This window comes from Agelaius tricolor, unplaced genomic scaffold, assembly GCF_023055355.1.
Source record: "Agelaius tricolor isolate 1412-34295 unplaced genomic scaffold, bAgeTri1.0.p SCAF_15, whole genome shotgun sequence".
NCBI lineage: Eukaryota > Metazoa > Chordata > Aves > Passeriformes > Icteridae > Agelaius > Agelaius tricolor.
In genome coordinates this window covers 2,535,325-2,557,517 of record NW_027269275.1, presented here as the reverse complement: position 1 = coordinate 2,557,517, position 22,193 = coordinate 2,535,325, and the positions used below count along the sequence as shown (strand labels likewise).

At 52.4% G+C, this 22,193-nt stretch overlaps 1 protein-coding gene across 2 annotated transcripts in view; it reads right to left on the bottom strand.

Annotated features, from left to right (window-relative positions):
* The window catches only part of WTIP (WT1 interacting protein), an 88,380-nt gene extending 67,753 nt beyond the window's left edge, over nucleotides 1-20,627 (bottom strand). The window contains exon 1 of one of the 2 annotated variants that reach the window (XM_071440216.1): nucleotides 18,428-20,627. In XM_071440216.1, the coding sequence (XP_071296317.1) occupies nucleotides 18,428-19,880 (1,453 nt within the window). In that variant the 5' untranslated portion in view covers nucleotides 19,881-20,627. Of the gene's footprint in view, nucleotides 1-18,251; nucleotides 18,384-18,427 lie in introns of those variants that run through there. The other variant, XM_071440217.1, reaches the window with a different exon arrangement.
* Between the last annotated feature and the right edge of the window lie 1,566 nt (nucleotides 20,628-22,193).

Here is a 22,193-nt window from a genome sequence, read left to right as displayed (position 1 = left end):
GAGTCCCTGGCAGCCCCCACCTGTGCCAGGGTTTGGCATCACCTGCTCTTTCCACAGCCAAAGCCCAAAGCTGCTGCTGCTGCTAGAGAACACAGAGCCCTTGGCACTGAGATGCAAACAGGGAACCCCCCTGGCCTCAGTGGCTCCTGTCAAAGAGCAATTTGCTTGAGGGGGGAAGGATTTCTCTTTGCTCATGATCCCTGTGCACTGAGCCTTGTCCTCACAAAGCAGCTGCAGGACCCAGCCACACATCACAGGAGCTCCCAGAATTACCCTGGTGCCTCCTCCAGGCTCACCCTCCCCACCGATGGCAGACAGGCATCCTCTCCTCAGGAGGGTTTTTGGAAGATGGACTCTGTTTCCTGGAAGCTCAATGCCAGACTCCAGTCCAAGGGAGGAACAAGACACAAAATGCTCTTCCCACCCATTCCTGGCACCCCAACACCCAAACAGCTCTTATTTAGTAACTCATCAGCTCCACCACCCACAGCCATGAGACAGCAAAGGAGTTGTGGCTGAATTTCTAGCAACTCCTACAAAAACACAACTGAAGCACAGTTGAAGAGCAAACTCCCCTGGTATAAATATTCTTTAAAAGTCTTTCTAGAAAAACAGCAAAAATCACCTCCTCAACTGCATAACCAGGGAAAGAGTGAGCATATAGAAAAGGGTAATTTTTCACTTTGTTAGTTACAGTAAACATCTCCAAATAAATGTGATCTTATGAATTTCATCAGCCAAACCTCCCTCCTCTGTTTTGAAAGGTTACATGAAGTGATGAAATGTTAGTTAATTTATGTGTTAAAGGACTGGCTAAAAAATAACAGAAACCTATAATCTTTTCATAATTATAAGTCAACACTTAACTGATATGAGAAGCTCTATTCATAGCCACTAAAAGGAGCATTCATTCCTCTTTGCATCATCCCTTTACCATTTTGTCTTGATGCAATTTTCAACAGCAGGTGAAACCACTAAAAATTGGAAACACTGTGAGAAATTTTCCTCTATCTGGTTTTAATTAAAACACTCAGCAGAACAAAGAAGTGATGGAGAGGGGCAACCCTTTCCACCTCAGCTGCTGCCTGTGACCCATCCTTGGGGAGCCCAGTGCAATGGCAGGGCTAAAGCAGGGGTTCCCACTAGGATCATGCCAAAAGCAATAAAGGATATTCACATCTGATTATGAAGTATGTGGTAGTTGTTTGGTGCCCTTTTAGGTTTCAGGGCATCCACCTGAGAGGTGGGCACTGGAGGGGCTGCCTTTGGGAAACCTGGATGAGAGCTGAGCTCCCCACAGGCTCCCAGCACACAGAGGGAGCTTCCACTGGGCACTGGCTGGGAGCTGGAGTGTCCCCCCAGGACTCCAGAGCCAAAGCTGGCACACCCCACTCCCAGCCCCTGCTTCAGACACAGCTGCTGAGGGCAAACACCGAGGCTGCACCAAGCCCACGGGCAACCAGGACATGCAGGCAGCTCCAGGGTGCCCATGACCCAGGGTGGCCCTCATCCATGATGGTCCAGGGTGGTCCTGATCCACAATCCATGATCCAGGGTGGTCCTGATCCATGATGGTTCTGACCCATGACCAGGGTGGTCCTGATCCATGATGGTTCTGATCCTTGATGGTCCTGATCCATGACCCAGGGTGGCCCTGATCCATGATCCAGGGTGGCCCTGATCCATGATCCAGGGTGGCCCAGGGTGGTCTTGATCCATGATCCAGGGTGGTCCTGATCCACAATCCATGACCCAGGGTGGTCCTGATCCATGATCCAGGGTGGCCCAGGGTGGTCCTGATCTATGATCCATGACCCAGGGTGGTCCATGATCCATGACCCAGGGTGGTCCTGATCCACGATCCATGATCCAGCATGGTCCTGATCCATGATCCAGGGTGGCCCTCATCCATGATCCATGACCCAGAGTGGCCCTCATCCACGATCCAGGGTGGTCCTGATCCATGATGGTTCTGATCCATGATAGTCCTGATCCATGACCCAGGGTGGTCAGCCTGAACTCCAGCTCCAGTTGCTGTGGTTTCCTTTGCCAAACACCCAGCCTGGACTCCAGAGGGCCTTCCTGCAGAGCTGCTCCCAGCACTGGATGAGGCTGTGGCTCCCCACCTGCAGGACTTGGCTTTTCCCTGGGCTGAATTTCCTGAGGTTCCCATTCCCACATTTCTGCAGCCTGTCAGGGTCCTGCTGAGCACCAGCACATCCACTCCATGGGGGTACAATCCACAGCCTGGCTAGAGGGGCACTCTGTCCCCTCATTAATGAAGATGTCAAACACTGCTGGCTCCAGAACATGGACTGCTGAGGTGCACCACTGTCACTGACATCTTTTATGAAAAATCCTTTTGCTGGGATCTTTTCTCCTGAGAAGCTGAGAGGCCTCAGAAACTAATAAACAATAATTATCTGCTGCTGTGGAATGCAACAGGTACATCTTTGATTGGTGTCATGTGGTTGTTTTTAATTAATGGCCAATCCCAGTCCAGCTGTCTCAGACTCTCTGGTCAGTCACAAGATTTTATTATCATTCCATTCCTTTCCTTTCCTTGCTAGCCTTCTGATGAAATCCTTTCTTCTATTCTTTTAGTAAGTTTTTATATATCATTTTCTTTTACTATAATATATATAATAAAATAATAAATCAGCCTTCTGAAACATGGAGTCAAGATTCTCATCTCTTCCCCTGTCCTGGGACCTCTGTGAACACTGCAATACACCACCAGTGACTGGCTCCAACTCAGCCTCATCCTGCAGGTCACACCTGAGCTCAGCCACTTTTCAGTCCCTCTCACAGCCTGTACTCACCAGTTTGTCCAGAGGGATGCTATGGGTGACAGCATCAAAAGCTTTACTAAAGCTGAGATCAAGCACCACTGCTGTCCCCTAATTCCCCAAGATTTTCATTCCAGAAAGCCAACCCAGCACCTCTGGCCATGTTTCCCTGCAGTTCCTTCCCCTCACATACCTGCAGAAGCACTCCCTGACTTCCCTGGCTTTCACCAGGGCCAGCTCCAGCTGAGCCTTGTGTCTCTGGATATTCCCCCAGGTCAGCTGTCCCTGCTTCCACCCCTCACATATCACACAAATCCTTTCCATTTCATTCTTCAGAGCCCCTTGCTCACCCATGCAGGCCTCTTGCCACTTCCTGCATGTCAGGATGGACCATTCCTGAACCTGGAGACTGCAAGCCTTGAAAAATCAGCCAGTTTTCCTGACCCCTTTTCACTTCTCCCAACTTACTTTAGAGCTCCTGTAAGCCAGTAAAATGCAGAATTCATATATGAAATATCCAAAGTCAGTTCAGTCCACAGAAATGCTCTCCCCTGTTGTAGGTACTAGAGAGTCTGGGCTTCAGCTTCCAAGTAAATCTGGCCCTGTCTAAACTCACAGCAAAATGACATGGCTAAGTAAAGAGCTACCTGTGAATATTTACACATTAAATGCCTACTTAGAGATTTAACTCCCCACTGGGTTCTCTTTGGACTCAAAAATAAGCATAAATGCATTTCTGAGTCTGACCTTTGATCAGAACATTCAAGATCCATGTGTAAATCACTCAGCTGGGATTTTTCCTTCTCATGTGTTAAATCACTGCAGCACAACCTAATGCAAACATTCCCTTAATTGCACAAAAGCCCTTTTGGAATCTCTCCTTTCACTGTATTCACCAAGAAATGGGTTCCTCAAGGCTTCCTTGCAAAAAAACCAACAAAGCAACTAACACAACCCACAAAACTTATCTTTTGAAAACTAGCTAAAAGAATTAATTTAGTTGTTGGGGGCTTTAAAATTTATTTCTGCTTAAAAAAAATACTAGAGCCTTTGTTTGCAGATGACTGTAACCTCTTCTGTAATTATATCCATGAAAATAAGGGCAGCTTTTACCAAAATCAATGATGAAACTCTTTACTGTGCTTTCTCTGTAAGAGTGAAGTACAGAGTTGGTACTGAGCTGGTGCCTGCACATCTCCTGCTTCTCCCACTGGTGCCTTTGAGAGATGAAGGATTTTATAATTCCTCCAGAGGAGCCAATTGTCCCTCTTAGAGAAGGAATCATTGTTGATCCTCAGTTACAGCAGACTGTGCCTCACTCTGGTACCAGTCACAAAACGTCTTCTCTGGTTGTCTCCCACCCCTGCAAGAGAGATGTTTCTTCAAGCAAAGCAAAAAGCAAAAAAAAAAAAAAAAAAAAAAAAAAAAAAAAAAAAAAGCCAACCCTGAAGAGATCACTCCAAATGGTTGTTCCCCATTGGTTTTCATCTGGTGGAGCCACAGCTTTTGTCCTGCAGTGGAGCTGTGACTCAGGCTGGCAGGAATGGCTGTGCAGGGAGGAACACACATCCCTTCCCTGGCCCAGCAGGCACAGGAGTGGCCAAGGAGGAGCTGCTGCTCCCTGTCCTCTGCAGCCAGGCTGAGATCCCAGCCAGCACCCAGCCCTTCAGAGCTGGCAGCAGGAGCACCTGCAGCTCTCCAGCTCAGCCCTGAAATCCTGGCTGTCCCCAGGCTCCACACTCTGCCCCCTGCACGACACTTGCCACCACTTCTTCATGACCTGATCCCAGAGCTCTCTCACAGAACATCTGAACTGTTTTAGTCCTGTTGTGGACTGTCACCTGTTCTGATCTCTGTTCTCCAGCCTGCACAGAACATCCTTAGCTCCCTTCCTCCCTCCCTTTGGTGCTTCCAAGCTTGTGCCCTGCCCTGGGCTGCAGCATGAGCACAAACACGGCACTGTTTGCTCCCCAGTGGTCACACTGGGCCTGGAGTCAGTCTGACTGAATTCAGACCCGAGACAACACCTACCCTGTTGACTTAAGTCAACTGCTTGGTGAGCAACTGCAAGCTGCATGGTCCAAAAAATTCAAACAGCAATTGATTTGCAGGCTAATTGGACCCTTTTGGGTACTTTTTCTGGCTGGTTTTTTAGGAGGAACAGTAGAGTTCCAGCAGGAAAGGATGCATGAAGAACTGAGCCTGCACCAGCAGCACAGCCAGCTCCCAGATCTTCCTTCAAAGCAAGAATTAACTCTACTCTTTAGGGAGATTTTTTACACATGGTTGTCACCTGGGCATGCAGCTCTTGTCTCTGGAGAAGGGCACACTCTCATTCATCTCATTGCACTCCCAATCAAATTTACAACATGCACAAGCAAAACTGAAGCCATGACCTAACATTCCCTCACAGCGCCCCATCATTTGGTTCCCTGATCAAAATGAAAATGGCCCAAATTAAAAACAAAGTGATTTTATTCCACTTTCAGCTCAGCCATGTGCTGGCAGTTCTGGACCAACAGACATTGCCTTGAAATGGCAAAACCCCAGAGAACACTTAGGGGGATGCAAATACACAGACATAAGCTTCATAATAAAAGTGAAATAATGCATTTCTCAGAAACTTAAGCAAATATTACCATGTACCTGCCAGAACTCTCAGCAGACTCCCTCTTTTTCTTTTTTTTTTTTTTTAATCAAACTTCTCTCTTGCCTTTTCCACACTGTATGGGAACATTAAGTTAGAATCTCCCCAAGTGAGCAGCCAGTTGCAGTGGGCACTCCCAGAGGGACTGACTCTCTGAAGAGATGTTCCTCCACACACACTGCACATCTCTTCCTCTCTGCTTTCAAATATCACAGCAAAGTTCACAGCAACCTTGAGGACCAGAGCAGCCAAGTCCATGAAGAAGCCCACACAGACCTTGCACTTGGATGTTGAGAGGGAACAGGAGTCAAAGCAGGGACAATCCCACCCCAAAGAGCAGAAGAGAGGAACTCTGACCATTGGGGTCAGCCAGTGCATGTCACCCTTGACCAAGGACAGGGGCTGAGAGCTGGAGGAAGTGACACCTGGGGCAGGGCTGGGAACTGCCCATGCAGGCACTGACCCAGCTGGGAGCAGAGCTCTAAATCAATGCTCACTATTCAAGGGGTACTTTGTCAGAAAAACAAAACTAAGTCCTTCCCCCCAACTTGAAATGCATTTTTCTCTGACCTTGCAATAATCTAACCCCAGGCTTCCCAATTCTGCCAGTCCAACCAAGCAAAACACCCAGTAATTTCAAAGGAAGCTCTGCCACAAAGGAGTCCAGGATTTGTCCTTCAGCTCAGGGGTTTTGTTTTGTGGGGTTCATTTATTCCCCTCTGGTGAGTTACAGAAGTCAATCAGAGTGAGATGTGGTGTCCAAACCCATCAAACATGGGTTTGAGCTGCTCCCTGCTCCATCCTCCTGCCGCCCCCATGGGGAAGTCAGACAAAGCCCCTGGAGGTGGGAGCAGGGTGGGAAGCAGGGAAAGGCAGAGCTTCACACACTTGGCACACCAGGAAGCTGATTTGCAAGTCTGCACTTGGCACAACTTCAGAGTGTTTTCTTTGGGGCGGGCTCTGTGCACCTCCCCTTTCTGGGCTGGTTCTTCACCAGCCTGGATTCCTCCCAGGTGGGAAAGAGGGGCTGGGAAAGCCTTTTCCCAAAGGAGCCACCTTCTCTGTGCTCTTACACAGCATGCAAGGCTATTCCAGCCTAACCCAAGCCATCCCTTCTCTTTATACATTTTCCTAATAGGTCAGGGGGGTATCTTGGGTTTGCTTTTTTAAAAGGTGTGCTCTGGCACTCCAGTCATTCCACCCCATGTGGAATTGCCCCACTGCTCTCAGGCAATGTGAGATTTGGTGAGTGAACGGCCACATCTGCACTCTGCCAGAAACTCCTGCAAGGGGCAAACCTCATCCATGCTGGGCTCAAAGCCCCAGGCCCAAAGCTGCTGGAGCCCTGGCTCCTGAGAATTTCAGACTTTCTGTGCTGCCTGGCACTCACCCCAAGGAGAACACTGCATTGACCTGAGGCCGTGGAGAAGGCTTCCAAAATGGAATGACAGAACTAAGATCATGGCTATGTAGTTTAAATAGAAGTATGTAACATCACATGGTAGAAAACTCAGAGTTGAAGGTTTTAGAATATAGTAACATTTACAAAACAAAATGCTGTGGATTTGAGTTCTTCCCTCTCTCTGAACTGGCAGGGATCAGCTGCAGATGCTGCTGCCCCACTCTCCATGAGCAGCCAACTCCCCAGCACTGTCACTGCCACCACCCTCACACAGGAGGCTCTCCCTCAAAACCAACACATGGAAAGACTGGGAGATTCTCTTTCCAGCAAAGCAAAACAAGCTTTTTTCTAATTGTTTGTGAAACAGCACCTGAGTCTAGCACCCGGTGACTGCCAACATTTCAGACATTAAGTAAGAATAGGCTGGACCTTTTATTTTGCTGCAAAAAAAGAAAAAGGAAACCAAAGGAATAAAATGGAAAGAGCCCTTAGAGCCCCAGCACCTCACTGAGCACAGGCAGTGCCAGGGGGATCCCTAGAACAGGAACAACTGCAGTTCATGTGCATCAGCCCTGTCTGTGCCTGGAGCTGAGCTGTACATCCTCTCCAGCTCTGGATTCCTTTAAGGACCCCTGCTCTGGGCAGATGACAAGAGGAAAAGCAGAGGATGCACAACTCACATCTGGACACAGCCTCCACCCCAGCCTGAGAGCGGAGCAGTCTGGGAGCTCTGGGCCCAGAAGTGACTTTGTACAAGCTGGAGAGCTCACAGTCCCACAGGGCTGGCTCCACCTGCTCACAGTCACCCATTCCCTGCAAACTGTGCCTCAAGTATTCACCTGCTGCAGTACCAGGTTCCCAGGCAAACAGCACACAGCTTGTACAGAGCACAAAGCAGGGGGGACACCTGGGACCACGCCATAGTGGGCATGGCTGGGAGGTGCAGGGGCCAGGCAGACAAACACGGCCAGGGAAAAGCACTGGTGTGAATTTCCTCACTGCCTGATCTCTGTGCTGTATTGGAAACAGCTCCAGATGACTCCCAGCTGTCAGAAACAAATCCATCATGCCACCCATGACTTCAACAGGACTGTCACTCATGAGGCAGCCCTGGGTTTATCAGATGTGCTCCATCCCCTAAATAAAACTGCAAGAATTCCAAATACCTTGCATTAATTTTATTTTGAGATGTCTTGACTGCTGAGCCCCCCAGGTCTGCCCCAGGTCATGGGGGGTTTCCAGCACAGCAAGTGCATCACTTGCTCTGCACCACTGCAGCTTTGCAGGGCTGCACTGCCAAGGCCCAGCCCTGCTCCAGCCAGGAACAGGTACAGCAGGCCAAGAGACTTTGCAAAACAACCAGCTACTGACATACACTTCAAAAAAATTACATGCTTATTTCTGAAACCAGCTCCAAATATGGGCTCTAACACACTTGATTGGTGTGCAGGTCTGTTTTCTATTGAGTGTTTAGATTTGGGAAACGTGGCTTTGATTAAAAATAGGCAAAGCCCCAACTGCAGAAAATTTTCACATAACTGCCTGGCAAAACCAAACCAAAACAAAAAAACCAGAGCTGCAACAGTTATTGCCATTCATCAAAACCTCTGCCTTGCTCCCTGAGGAATTGCCAGTTTGCCTCACCTACACCTGAGAATGCACCTACATCTGGGATGCTCAAGGTAAACAGCAACTGCCACAACACAGAGGAACACAGAGAGTCCAAGATTTTACCAATTACAGCTCTTTCCACTGCCTGCTACACAGTTGTCTTGCCTTAGCTGACATTGCACTCCAGTATCTTTTGCTTCTTCCCTTTTTCCTGAAACAAAGCCCAAAATCAACATGCTCTCCATAACTCTGCTGGTTCAAAGGGAAGGGAAGGGACAGGTGAGAGCATCCACAGACAGGGTCTGATCCTGCTGCATTTCAGGGTGGTGACAGGAACAGGCAGGGCAGCAGGAGCAGCACAGGCCAGGTCAACACACTCCTGTGAGCAGGGGAAACCAGAGCTAAGTGACAAAGTTTAGTCACTATCCCCTTGCTCAGAACCACTCTGTCAGTGATTATTTTCCAGTCATTCAACATTTGACCCAAACAAATGGATTTAGCAGGAATTTCACACCAGCAAAACACAGAAAACCAAGATCCTGCTCTAACACTACTGAAGGCAATGCCACATCCACAAGGGCAAGAGAGCAGAACAGCCACAGCAGCAGAGCCCTGGGCTGGCTCAGTTCAGCCAAGCCCATGCTTGCTTTATCACAGCCACTATCACTCCTCTCCCACCTGGTCAGAAACCCCTCCATCCCAAAGGTTTCCAACCCACACATGCTGCAGTTTTGCCCTTGCAGAGACACCCACAGAAAGGAGCCTCAGATCAGTGGCACTGAGACTGGGGACATCCCTGAGCTGTCCTGCACCAGCACCTGACCCAGCCACAGCCCCAGCAGGAGCGGCCCTGCCTGTGCCCCCTGGGGCAGGGCCAGCACCCAGGGAGGCTCAGAGCTGCAGCAGGACCACCCAGCCCAGGAGCTGCAGCACAGGGAAAGGTTTGTGCCCTGGCCACCAGAACAAAAGGGTATTTCCCATGCCTGGGAGAGGCCACAGGCTCTCCTCAGACCACAGGAAATTTGATCCAAGCCAGCTGGAGCATCTAAACATGCACAACTGTCAAACTGCATTTAGGAATGGCTTTTTGTTTCTCTTTATTTTAACTTTGAAATTTTCTAATTTTTTCAAGTGACCACATTAAAGGAAGAAAACGTCTTGTTTTCTCTTTCCAGGAGTTCTGAGGTGTCAGCAGTGAAACAGTTCACCAAATAAATAAATGTTTGGATGGCTGGGAAACAATGAAAGTCCCTAGCAGTCCTTCCACAACAGCCATCTACTTTTCCAAAAAACTGTAAATACATTCTGAACTGAAACAAGCTTTGTCCAGCCAAATTCTTAAAAGAGCAATACTACACATGAGACAAGACCTTTTGTAACCTATTAAATGCCTCCTGGTTGTCCATTTGATGCACTCCCTACTTCATGACAAGCTCTGATATTGCCACTCTGTACCACTGCACCCTGCCTTCACTCCCAAACACACATCAGCCCTCACAGGCACCAAATGCACTTCACTGCTGCTGCCTGCAATTAAACACTTCACAATGAAGGCTGGAGACCATCTCCTGGGGGAGATCATTGAGTATTTGTGCTGTCATTGCAGCCCAATCCCATCCCTCTTTCCAAGGCACTTGGTTTCCCATCCCTGGACCTGAGGAACCCAATTCTCTGCTCAAAGCCCATCAGGGGTCCCTGAGCCCCCCTGCACAAGGGCAGCCCCAGGGCAGCTCAGCCCATGATGGTTTTTACCAGGCCAGGCAGAGCTGCCACTGCAGCCCCTTCCACAGCAGCAGAGGGTGGGACAATGGCACAGTGGCCCTTGTGCCCAGCCCCAGCCACACAGAAGAGAAGCTCAAACCCCACTGCCCACAGGTCTTCATGCAAAGCCTGCCAATAAGAACTTCTCCGGCATCTCAGATTTGGAAATAAGTGTCACCCTATACATATACATATATATATATATAATTATATATATCACCCTATATATAAAATAAATAACACACATACAACCCCATATCTAATAAATAACACATCTGTCACCCTACGTATATAATAACATATATAACCCTATATATAATAAATAACACATATCTCTCTATATATAATAAATAACACATATATCACCCTATATATATAATAATAAATCCTCACCCCCAGCCAAGTCCCTGTGCAAGCCCCTCCACATTGTGCACAGGAGTTCTCAGCTGAGCTTCACTGAGTGTTTGTGCTCTGGGTGCAGGGTTTGTTCCTTCATCAGTCACAGGCCTTTTCTTAAAAGTTTGCTGGAACCATAAATGTGACTTTAGAGATTCAGTAAAAACTGTTCCAAGAAACAAGGAATGAAGTTTCAGACAATGTGAAATACTCCAGCTGGAAGAGATACATGACTTGCTTGGCTGCTTTTTGTGCTCAGTCTCAGCACAGTAACAAGCAGGGCTATGCTGAGAGGGAGCCAGAACAACCCAGTGAGGTTAATAAGAAGAGATAACACGTACCACAGAATGGAGCTATCTGCTCCAGTGGAAAATAAAAAAAAAAGCAGAAAACCCACTTCCAGAGAAAGCACCCACACAGGCACATTGAAAATCGCATAAGAGTCCAGCCAAACAGCACATTTATTGGTTGATCATTGGCACATTTGCTAATTTTGTTCAGAGCTGAAGTTAATAAGCCAGCAGGAATCCTGCTGGAGCCCCAGAACTGTCACAGCCCTGGAGCAGCTCCAGGCAATGCCACATCACAGCCCCAGGTACCCTGGACCCTCAGGCAGCTGAACACAGCCCTCCAAAGGGAGCCCTTCCAAGCTCAAAACTTACAGACCATGCACGTTCCTGCATCCCATCCTCTGGCTGCTTCAGCTTTGCTTTACTGCACACAGCCCTGTCCCAGAGGAGGCCCTTTGTCCAGGGTGGGCACAAAAATCAACCACCACATCACACGCCAAGACACTCAGTTTCTCCAGCCACAGAAGAGGAAATTATTGAACAATCATATTAACTATTTAACAATTATACTAACAATCAACCAGACTCTACCAAAGTGCTGTGAAGCTGCCCTGAGATATTTGGGGCATATGATGTAGGTAGAAGGCCAAGTGTAGAGCTGATTAAATACCTGCATAAACGTTCTGATCTTAGTAAAACTACCTGGCTTATCACTGTCAGTTTATTTTCTTTCCATTGCTGAAAAATCCTATTACATACCTGAAAATTACTTTGCCAAGTTTGGGCACTTTTTTAATAATCATTTTAAAAAATAATCACTTTAGGATTAGGCAAATTCTCTTCCATGGAGAATGTTTTCTAAGCACCCAATATCCACACAGCAAAGAGCCATTTACATCCTAATTCATTAACTGTGGATATTAAGGATTTCAGCCTAGACCTGCTGCCATGAAGCCATCAGTGGTAGCACACAAACTTGTACCATTTACACATTTTAGATGTAAAAATTATACAACTTCAGGGATGTTTTCCACTGAAAAAAACCCAACTTCAATCAAATTCTAAACTCAGCTACTTTGACAGTTAGCTGTTCCTCCACAGCAGGGTAGCACTGCTGTTCTGCAAACTGAACCCATTAAAGTCACTCAACTGGGATTTCCTCCCAGTTTTCACACCAGCACATATGAACCCCCAGTGAGTGACTGGAGCTCAAACAGGACATTCACACCCAAAAATCTCTGGGGAAGATCCAGCATGGAGGTGAGGGAAACAACTGCCAATGCAAGTTCCACTCTGCCACAGAACCATTTTTGACTTCCAGTGTTGCTCAGGATTTCCCTGACCCACCTGAGAGGGCAGAGCTGATTGGGTTGGGGTTTTTTGGGGGATGAGGGAGTAGGGCATGGTTAAAAACCTGATGTTACTTCTGGGATTTATCCTTGAGGGAAGCACCACAGCCTTGGCCTGGAGCTTGTGAGAGCCCTAAAAGCTGAGCAGGAGCAATGAATTGCTCGGTGTTTCTCACAGCATTCCCACTCCAAACCCAGCTGAGCACAGGCTCCCCTCAGCCCCTGCCAAGATTCCCTCCCCTCACCCTGCTGGGCACCCACAGGAGCATCCCCAGACCTGGGGCAGCACAGGGGTCACAAAGCAGGCACAGCACAGCAGCGCTCACACCTGCACCACCCCAAAAACCTCTGTCCTGGGACCTCACCCCAATCAAACACGTGGCAGTTCTTTGGGAAAAGGGTTTTTTCCTTGCCCTCCTACACACAGTGCTTTTACTTTTAACAGAGTAAAAGCATGAGAAACAAAAAGAAACAAAAAGACCATTTGCTATCAAACCATATCCCATCCACAGCCAAGTGTCCTGCAACTGAAGAAAATGTTTGTGCCCATTCATAACACAGGCTTCCATCCAAGTTACAGCCATCCAAATTCTCATTTCATGTTAATTGTACATGTTACATTATCCAGTATCTAATAAAACAAAACCACACATACTCCACAACTCTCCCCTGCTGTTATTATATCAATTCCCAGCTTCAAGGAGAGTCATAAGGATGTGCATGGCTACCAGGGACTGCAAGAAACCATCTCAGGAGCATCCCTCATAGTACATTCAATGCCACAGACAAAATGCCCTTTTCCCAGCTCTGTACACTTGTTACCCCATGCTTTTTCCATGTCAGTTCCTTCTACTTTCTCTCTCCTCACCTTTCTACTCTTCCTCCCTTGGATGATGTTCCAGGTACAGATTTTATCACTCTGACCATGATTTCCTTGGCTCATTCAGGGGACAGGCTCCTGGTGGCCCCGAGGATGGGACCCCAGCAGCTCCTCCTGCCCCTTCCCCCTGAGCACCTCCTTGGAGCCTTTCCTGCTCTTTGGCCAGAAAAGCCTGACCACTCTCAAATCAGCTTCAGCAATGGATTTTCCAGCTGTAACAGGGAGATTATAAAAAAGCAGAGCTCTGAGGTACACGGCCTGTTTGAGCATTTCAGGGATCCCCCACCATGGGAGTTTATTTCTGTTTAAATGTTTGCCTGTCAAAGGCTACTTTTTCCCCAGGCAGCCCCAACTGCAAATGCTGAAGGACATCAACTGCTTACCAACACTGGGTGAATTTCTAAGCCCAGCAAAAGAGAAATATAAAGTAATTACCAGACAATAAACCTCTGCTTATCCCCCAAATGATATGATGTATCAATGATTACACCTTTACTTTGATGGAAACAGGAAAGAACTAATATTTCACAGAGAAACCTTCAGGAATTCCTAAGACTGAAAAGAACTCCATAGCAAATCTCTCAAGTGTTCTACTCACCAACTGCAAGCTTATCTTAAATTTCATTCAAATTTTCAAATTTCATCTCTGTGTAAGCTTTTAGAGACTTACCACTGTTACCTGTCTTAATTTTGATCTCACTTGCATAAACACCCTTCCATCACATCAACCTGCACACACAGAACAAGCACAAACATACAACTCTGAATCCATGAGCATATTGTAGGGCTCAAATCCAGATTTACATGGCTGACTATGCACAAAAAGGGCAGAGAGCCTGGATGGGTCTAGAGATTTATTTCCTCCTTTCACCCAGTCTTCCCTTCCCTCACCTGCCAAGCCAAAGGCTTTTCAGCCCCGTGTTATCAGCACTGCCTCTTGGTGGTGCTCCAGCCAACATGTGCTGGTACTGCTGGGTGGCTTTCTGGCAAGAGAGAGCTCCCAAAAGTCCAGGCCACCCACCAGGGCTGTGCCAAACTGAGGAGTGCATTATTAACAGAATCCAGGCTTTGTGTCCCCAGAGACAGCCCTGCTTCCCCTGGCAAAGCTCCTGCAGGATGAGCACAGAGATGCCCGTGGAAGGCAGGGAAGGTGGCAGCTCTGGGACAGGATCCCCTGTTCTCACTGGGGAGCAGCACACATGTCTGAGCTCTGTTCTGCACCTCAGCTGAGGGCAGGGGGCTGAGCTGGCAGCCAGGGCTGGGGCAGGCTCGGGGTGTGCAGGGATGGGGAGCAGCGAGGGCACTGCCTGCACAAGGGCAGCTGAAGGACAAGGCAGAGCCGCAGCCTTGCTGCTCTCTCTGGATTGGCACAGGGAGGCAGCTGCACTCCCCACCTCCCCAGGCCCAGGCACCTCCTGCAGCTTCAGGAGAGGCCAAGGTGACAATGAAGTCACTTCTGGTGCTGGATTCCATCACCAGGGCCAAGGTGAGCAGAGCCCTGGCTGGGGGATGGCTGCAGCAGTGTCTGACTGTAGCCCTGCAGCCACCCTGCACTGCTGGCACCACTGCACAGAGACATCTGCTGCAAAAATAGCAGCCAAGCAGCCCAAGTGCTTTGGGACCTTTCCCTGCCTGGCAGGTGACAAGCCACAGGTTTACAGTCAGTCCCACAAGGATGCATGACTTGGATGGGTGTGCCAAAATACAACTTTAACCTCACACTTTTTTCCAACACCTAAACATCAGACTGATGCATTCTGCAAAGAAAACAGATTTTAAGACAGTGCCTGAGCTCATGACTTTCCAACACCCACCAATGTCCTGCTGACACCTCAGGATGAACATTCCATTTAAAAAACATGCCTGAAACAACTTCTACCTCACCTCATACCAATATTCAGCTCAGAAGAGTTATGAAAATGAGTGAAAGTACTTTTTTATTACCTCACTTCTCAGCATCTGCCACTAAACCAAGCACATTTACCAAACTGTCATACAGGAGGTCTCAGGGGTGGAGGAGGAAGAGGTTTGGAGGGAATGCACAGGAAGCAGCTACAAGGGAACAAAGTCTCACAGCTTTACCCAATTCAGCTGCTGCCAAAGGAAGGGTCTTGGCTTCCTGGAGCCCTGTCTGCACCCTTGGGTCAGCCCCAGCCATCTCTTTGACAAGGATGAGCTGGAGCAGCTCACCAATCCAGCCCCAACAACCCTCCCTCTTCTCCCTCCTCCTCTGCAGGCTTTGTTTCTGTCAGATCAGTGAGTGCAGGTGGCTGCAAGGTGTTGGAGGGAGCACGGGGAGGTGGAATGGTGCTGTGCCTCACCTGTGCAACTGGGCAGGTGCAGAGCCTTGCTTTTGGCAGCACTGGCATCTTTATTCAGATTAAACCAAGGGTAGGAGGGCATCTTCCTTCTCCTCCAGATGCACTGCAGCCTGGCAGAAGGAAGGGGAGGGTGGAGAAGCTGGAGCAGTCAAACAAAGCTCCCAGCACAGCACTGTCAGCCTGCAGAGCAGCACAGGAGACCTGAGCGCTTGCACCCTGCTTGCCTTGGCTGCCCCAGAGCCTCTCTGGAGATCAGACCCTGCACTTCTCCCCCTCTCCTATTTATCTGTCCCAGACTGTGGCTCCCTCCTGAAGCAGAGAGGGAGGGGTGGGAAAGCAGCCAGGGCCTGCCAGCACCAACCACACTCACACAAACTGACCCACAGCCAGCATGGAGGCAGGGCAGGGCTGCTCCTCCTCCAAGCAGAGCTGGCCAGTCCCTTGACCTCAGTTCTAAAATAGCACACTGCTCAATTTCTAATTTTACTGGGGGTGTGGGGGCAGGCAACAACACAACATGATGACAGGACACAGAGCACAGTAAATACCTGGTGTCCTCAAATCAGCATTTACTCATTAAACAATTGAGCTCATCTAATTAAGAAGCAGTAAAGCATCTCTGTCCCTTCTACTTTGTTGGACCTATTGGCTCAACACTTTTGCTCTCCACAGGCACCAAAGAACACCCACCACTGCCTCTGGGGTGCCACTCACCAGTGCTATGCAGACAGCTCAGCATGTACAAACTGCAGTGAAAACCAAGGCATTTTCCTTGCTTCATTTTATTAAGACACCCTCAAAGTCAAACTAAAACCAGACTTCTCCCTGTTCTGTTCTCACTCTCCTTCACCCTGACCCAACAGCCTATGGTCAGCCCTGCCAGCCCCTCATGCACTGGCTCAGCCAAAACCCACATGGATCATCTGAACCAAAAAGGTGGGATCAAATCCACCAGGATTTATCAAAACCTCAGCAGCTCACAGAAATCAAGTTTCTCTTCCAAAGCAGCCCAGTTTTCTGGGTTTCATCTGCTTCCAGGGTGGAAGTCACAGTAGTGACTCCTCGGTGCTGCCACAGCAGGAGCCTCCAGAGCAGCACAGACGCTGCCCAGGCCCTGCTCATCCTGCACTGGGAGCATCCCTGCCAGCAGGGGCACCTGCAACAGCAAAACTCTGAGAAACACAAAAATCAATCCCCAGCACAGACTCCCCACGTTTGCTCCTGGAGCCCCTGATCGCACCCTCAGCTTTCCCAGGCCACTGCAAACACCTCCCAGAGGCTCAGGACAGGTAACTTGTTCTTACTCTCACATTTTATTCCTGAGTCTCCCACCGCAGACCGTGGGAATGTTGAGGGTAACATTTCCTGCAGCAGTTCGTGTGTTACAAGCCCCACGCAGCCTCTGCCCCCTCCGAAGGGATCCACAGCTGCCCTCAGCAGCGTCCCCCAGCACCGAGCCAGGTGCCAGCACTGCAAACATCCCGCGGGTGATCCATCAGCTTCCTTATCAGCCCATGACAGGTGAAGGAAGGCAGGAAAAGCACTGCGTTCAGCCCCCTTTGTCTGGGCACAAAAGCTCGGAGAAACTCTGCCGCTGCAGTTTACAGAAAGGTTTTCCTGCTAGAGAGGCTGCTGCTCACTCAGCTACCTGCACTGGCCGGCCCAGGTCTCTCTCCCAGACAATGAAGGCAGCCCTGCAGCTCCTTCCCTCCCTGCAGAGCACCCAGTGCTGCGCCAAAAGCACCGACTGAGTCAGGGACCGAGGTGACACACGGCTCCATCCTCATCAGGAGCGCACGGGGCCGGCAGCACACAAAGCACGGAGGTAACCATTGCCTCAAAGGCCTCGGATGGGGCTGGCTCATCCTCACCTTCCCAGGCCTCTCCCTCCCTGCGCTGCAGGAGCTCTGACATCCCCACGCTCGGGCAGGGAACGATCGAGCTGCTCCCGAGGGCTGCCCGACCTGCACAGGAGAGCCAGGGCAGCATCTGCACACCCCGGGATCAGCTCTGTGAGCCCGGGCAGGATTGCACACCCCGGGATCAGCTCTGTGAGCTAGGGCAGGATTGCACAGCCCGGGATCAGCTCTGTGAGCCCGGGCAGGATTGCACACCCCGGGATCAGCTCTGTGAGCCCGGGCAGGATTGCACAGCCCGGGATCAGCTCTGTGAGCCAGGGCAGCATTGCACACCCCGGGATCAGCTTTTCAAAGGGCTTTTTAGCCTTTACCATCCAGTACAAAGTAAGGCAGCGGAGCCTAATCTAACTACTGTGGCTATAAAACACGTGCACTCATCCACATTTCAAGAACATACACATTTCAAGAAGTTACTTTTCTTCCATAAAAAAAGCAACAAAAATTCAGGAGGCGACCAACAGGCCGACTTAACCTCAGCAAGGGCCAAGGGCTCCCCTGTGGTCCCAGGGATGTCCCTGTGTGCTGAGCACACCCTGCAAGGCCTCGCGGGGCAGGAACAATGCTGGGCTCCCACAGGTACTCTGAACTAGCACAAAGATTTCATTGAACCAGGCACTAAAGAACTGCCCCACCAGCCATACTCGTCATCTACAAACGCTACCACAGATTGAGGATCGCAAATACCACATCCTCGGGATGCTGGAGGCTAGCAGAGAAGCTTCAGCATCCCGTGAGGAAGGGAGACAAACGAGAGTCGCTGTAAGCCTCGGTACACAAGCAGCTCTCGTCACACGTCAGGCACTCATCTCCCAGCCACACGTGGAAAGGGAAGCAGCAAACATCCCGGCAAAGCGCGTTAGGAAGAGACGGGATAGAGTTCACATACCGGGAGTGAACTACGGTGCAAGCGCTTCGGACACCAGACAGGGTCTGTGGCCATGTGAGACTTCAGCAGGCACCTGGTCCAGAGCAGCCCCGGGCATCGCACTCCCGCCTTCTCCCGGCTCGGCAGGCCCCGCGCACCGCCGCCCTCCAGCCGCCCGCTCCCCCCGCCCCACTCACCGAAGTACTCCTTCTTCATGTGCATCTCCAGCTCCTTCTCCAGCTCCAGCGTCAGCGCCTCCAGCCGCCTCTCCGCCTGGCTGGGGCCGCTCTCCCGGCACGGCGTCACCTGGTAGGGGAGCTTGAATTTGGGAGCCGAAGCGGAGCCTTTGGTGGGGCTGTAGGCGTAGGGAGGCGGCGGCTCGGGGGCGCCGGCCGGGTGCTGCGGGTCGTGCCGCGGCGGGGACTGGGCATGGATGCGGTGGTACACGTCCCCCAGCTCGGGCACGGCGCCGTCCTCCGGCAGGCCGGGCCCCAGCAGGGACGAGCGGGGCGACGGCAGCTGCAGCTCGGGATAGGCGCTCATGGAGCCCCGGGAGCTCCGCGAGCTCTGGCTGGAGATGCTGGAGCGGGGGCTGACCACGGCGGGGCCGGCCGAGCCGCGGCCCTCGGGGCCGCACAGGCTGGAGCGGGGGCTGGCCAGGGCGAGCCCGGTGCCGCCCGCCCCCTCGGGCTCGGCGCTGCCCGGCGGGCCGTACCTGGAGTCCGAGTAGCTGGAGCGGGGGCTGGCGGTGCAGGAGTACTGGCTGGCGGTGCTGGAGCGGGGGCTGGCGTGGCGCTGGTCGTAGCCCATGCTGATGCCGCTGGTGCGGTTGCTGCTGGGCTTGCTGCCGCCGCCGTCGTAGCCGGTGAGGCTGGCGCGGGGGCTGGAGTGTTTGCTGGTGTCGCTGGCCGTGCTGGCGTAGCTGGAGCGGGGGCTGTGGGCGGCTCCGTCGTACTGCACCAGGCTGGCGCGGGGGCTGCCGTACTTGTCCTGCCCGGGCACCACCAGGCTGGAGCGGGGGCTGGAGAACTTCTCGTAGGGCAGCGCGACCGCGCCGCCCAGGCTGGAGCGCGGGCTGGAGAACTTGCCGTGCTCGGCGCCGGGGCCCGGCGAGGCGGCGGCGGCCAGGCTGGCCCGCGGGCTGGCGGCGCCGAACTTGCCGTCCGGGCCGCCGGGCGCCCGCCCGCCGCCCTTGGCCACGTAGCCGCCCTCGTAGGCGCTGCCCGCGGCGTAGCGGTAGCCCTCGGCCGAGTAGCGCTTGCCCTTGTCGGCGAAGCCGCTGTAGCAGGGCAGCGCCACCTCGGAGCGGGTGCACAGCCCCTCCTCGCAGCACGGCGGGCCCGCTCCCGGAGGCGGCTCGGCGGCGGCGCGGCCGTTGGCGCGGAGCGGGGCGGCTTTGCCGCAGGGGGCGGCGGCGGGGAAGCCTTCGGCGGGCGGCGGCGGCGCGGCGGTGCCGTTCATCTTCCGGCCCCGCTGCTCCGCCGTCATGTGGGCGGCGATGACCCGCTTGGTCTCCTCCAGGTCGGGGTGCAGCACCAGGTCCCGGCGGCCGCCCCGGCCGTACGGACCCTCCGGGCAGGGCTCGTACAGGGACAGGTCCTCCATGAACTTGGTGGCCTTCAGTGCCATGTCCTCCTCGTACTTCTCCATGCTCTGCCGGAGCCCGGCGGCGCGGGGCGGGGAAGGGCGGTGAACTCTCCGCGAAAGCGCAGCCCGGAGCGGAGAAAGAAGAGTAAAAAAAAAAAAAAGCTAAGAAAAAAAAAAAGCTAAAAAGCCAAAAAAAAAAAAATCCCCAAATCCAGCAACACAAAAAGCAGCCCAAAAGAAAGCCCCTTCCCGCGGTCCTGGCGGGGCAGCGGCGGGACGCGGCTCCTCGTCCGGAGAGCTGCGAGGCGGCGGCCGGGCTCGGGGCGGTCACCCGGGCGGCATCCCCGCCGCGGCGCTGGGCTCGGTGCGGCCGGGCTGCCCGGCGGAGCGCGGCCGGCGCAGACGAGGCGCCCCTGTGTCACTTTCCAGCCTTAAATAAGTTGCTCGGTCCAGTCAATGGCGCGCTGCGCGGAGGAATTTGCGCTCGGCGGGTCCCTGCCCCCGCCGCCCCCGGCGGCCGCCCCGCGTTGGGGCCGCGGCCCGCCCGCACCCCCGGGCGGGGGCGAAGGCGGCGGCCGGCCCGGAGGGGCTCTGCGGCGCGGCGAGCGCGGCGCGGGGTGCGGCGAGGCAGGGACTCCTTTGTGTGGGGCAGGAATGCGAGGAAGGAGACTGGGCGCTGCGTCCCGCTGGAATGTAGCTAATGCCGGAGCCAAACAATGATTTTCCCCGAGTCAGTCAGGGAGAGGGCGGCCGCGGCGCTGCTCGGCGGCGGGGTCGGCAGCTCCCTCCTCGGCTGGGCCGGCCGCGCCCGGCCCGGGGCCGGCGGCGGGCGGTGCCGCGGCGGTGCCGGGGCTGTCACCGCGCCGGGGGTCCCCGCGCGGGGCTCGGCGGCCCCGAGGAGCCGCGCACGGAGCGCCCGGGATCCCGGCCCGGGGGGGCTCCGCCGCCCGCGCCCCTCGCTGGAACTTCCCGGCAGGAGCCGCGGCCTCGTCCCGCGTGGGGAAGGGGCGGCTCTGCCCCACCTGCGGCCGGGGCTGCCCCGCACGAACACCGGCATCACTGCGGGGGCCGAGCGGCGGGAGCAGCCCCGCACCTGTGCGGAGTCCCCAGCGCCGGCCAGGTGTCTCAGCTGAAAGGACTTGTGTTTGTAGCACGGCAGCTGAGGGTTGTTGCCAGTTATTTATTAAGTCTTAAAAAAAAAAAAAAAAAAAAAAAGGCAGCGCTAAGACATATGATAAACATATTATTGTGGCCTAAAGCAATCTGTGAGCTGACGGGAGTGTAAAGAAGCAGCTACTGTGCGTGTGACTGCAAGAGCTTCATCTGTTGATCGGTGACGAACACCCCGGCGCCGCTTGCTATTTGCATCTGTGTGCTCATGGGGAAGGCTGTCAGAAAACAACCCTCAGAACCGCAACTGAACGAGACCCCCGATGCTAAAACGTAGCCTACAGTTTTGTGGGTTTTTTTTGTTTTGGTGGGTTTTTTTGGTTTTTTGGGTTTTGTTTTGTTTTGTTTTTTTTTTTGCAACTGAGCTGCAGCTCCCTGGCAATCATTTGTGTTGATGGCAGAAATGCTGACAAAGCCCTAACAAGAGGTATCTGACGGGTGTCCTTACACTGCTGGGTGCTGACACCCTGCAAGGAGAGAAATACGGCTCAGGTTTGAGCTATAGGCACTCTGTGTGCCAAGAACATTTTATTCCATTATCAGACCTAATTAAACGTTAAAAGCAACTGTGTACGCAAAAAGGTCCCCAGCAGTGGAGGGCAATTCGTTGGCAATCTGTTTTTTTGTGTGTGCAGGGGTGGCAGGAAAAAAATCCAACAAACTATGTAAATGTGCAGAGCAAGACCTGAAAAACAAACCTGTTAGGCATGACAGAGGCAGTCCACATCCATGCGGATGTACATAAGCAAACACCACCACTCTTGGGAATCGAGTGCTCTTTTCTGTGTTCATGTCTTTCATTACACTTTTTGTCCATCTAAACAAGCTGTTACCACGTGTGGTACTTGTGGAACAAGTTACGTTTCAGCTGTAGCCCGCAGGTGTGTGATGGTGGAAGGCACCTGTGCAGCAGGGTGTCCTGGTGCAGTCCCTCGCTGCTCCTGCTCCCGGGATGAGCAGCAAACACGGCCCGGGGAATGTGCCCTGGCTGTGGGAGAATCCCAGCAGCAGCTCCAGTCCCTGATCCATTCAAGCCACAGACCCTGGTAAAGCGGTCAGCACAGACACAGACTGAGCCATGCCACATGGATACATCCCTTCCACATGGACACATCCTTTCCACATGGACACATCCCTTCCATGAACAAAGAGAGCTCCCTCCCACAGGGCACACGGACACCAGCTTTACCTTGAGCCTTCAGCTGC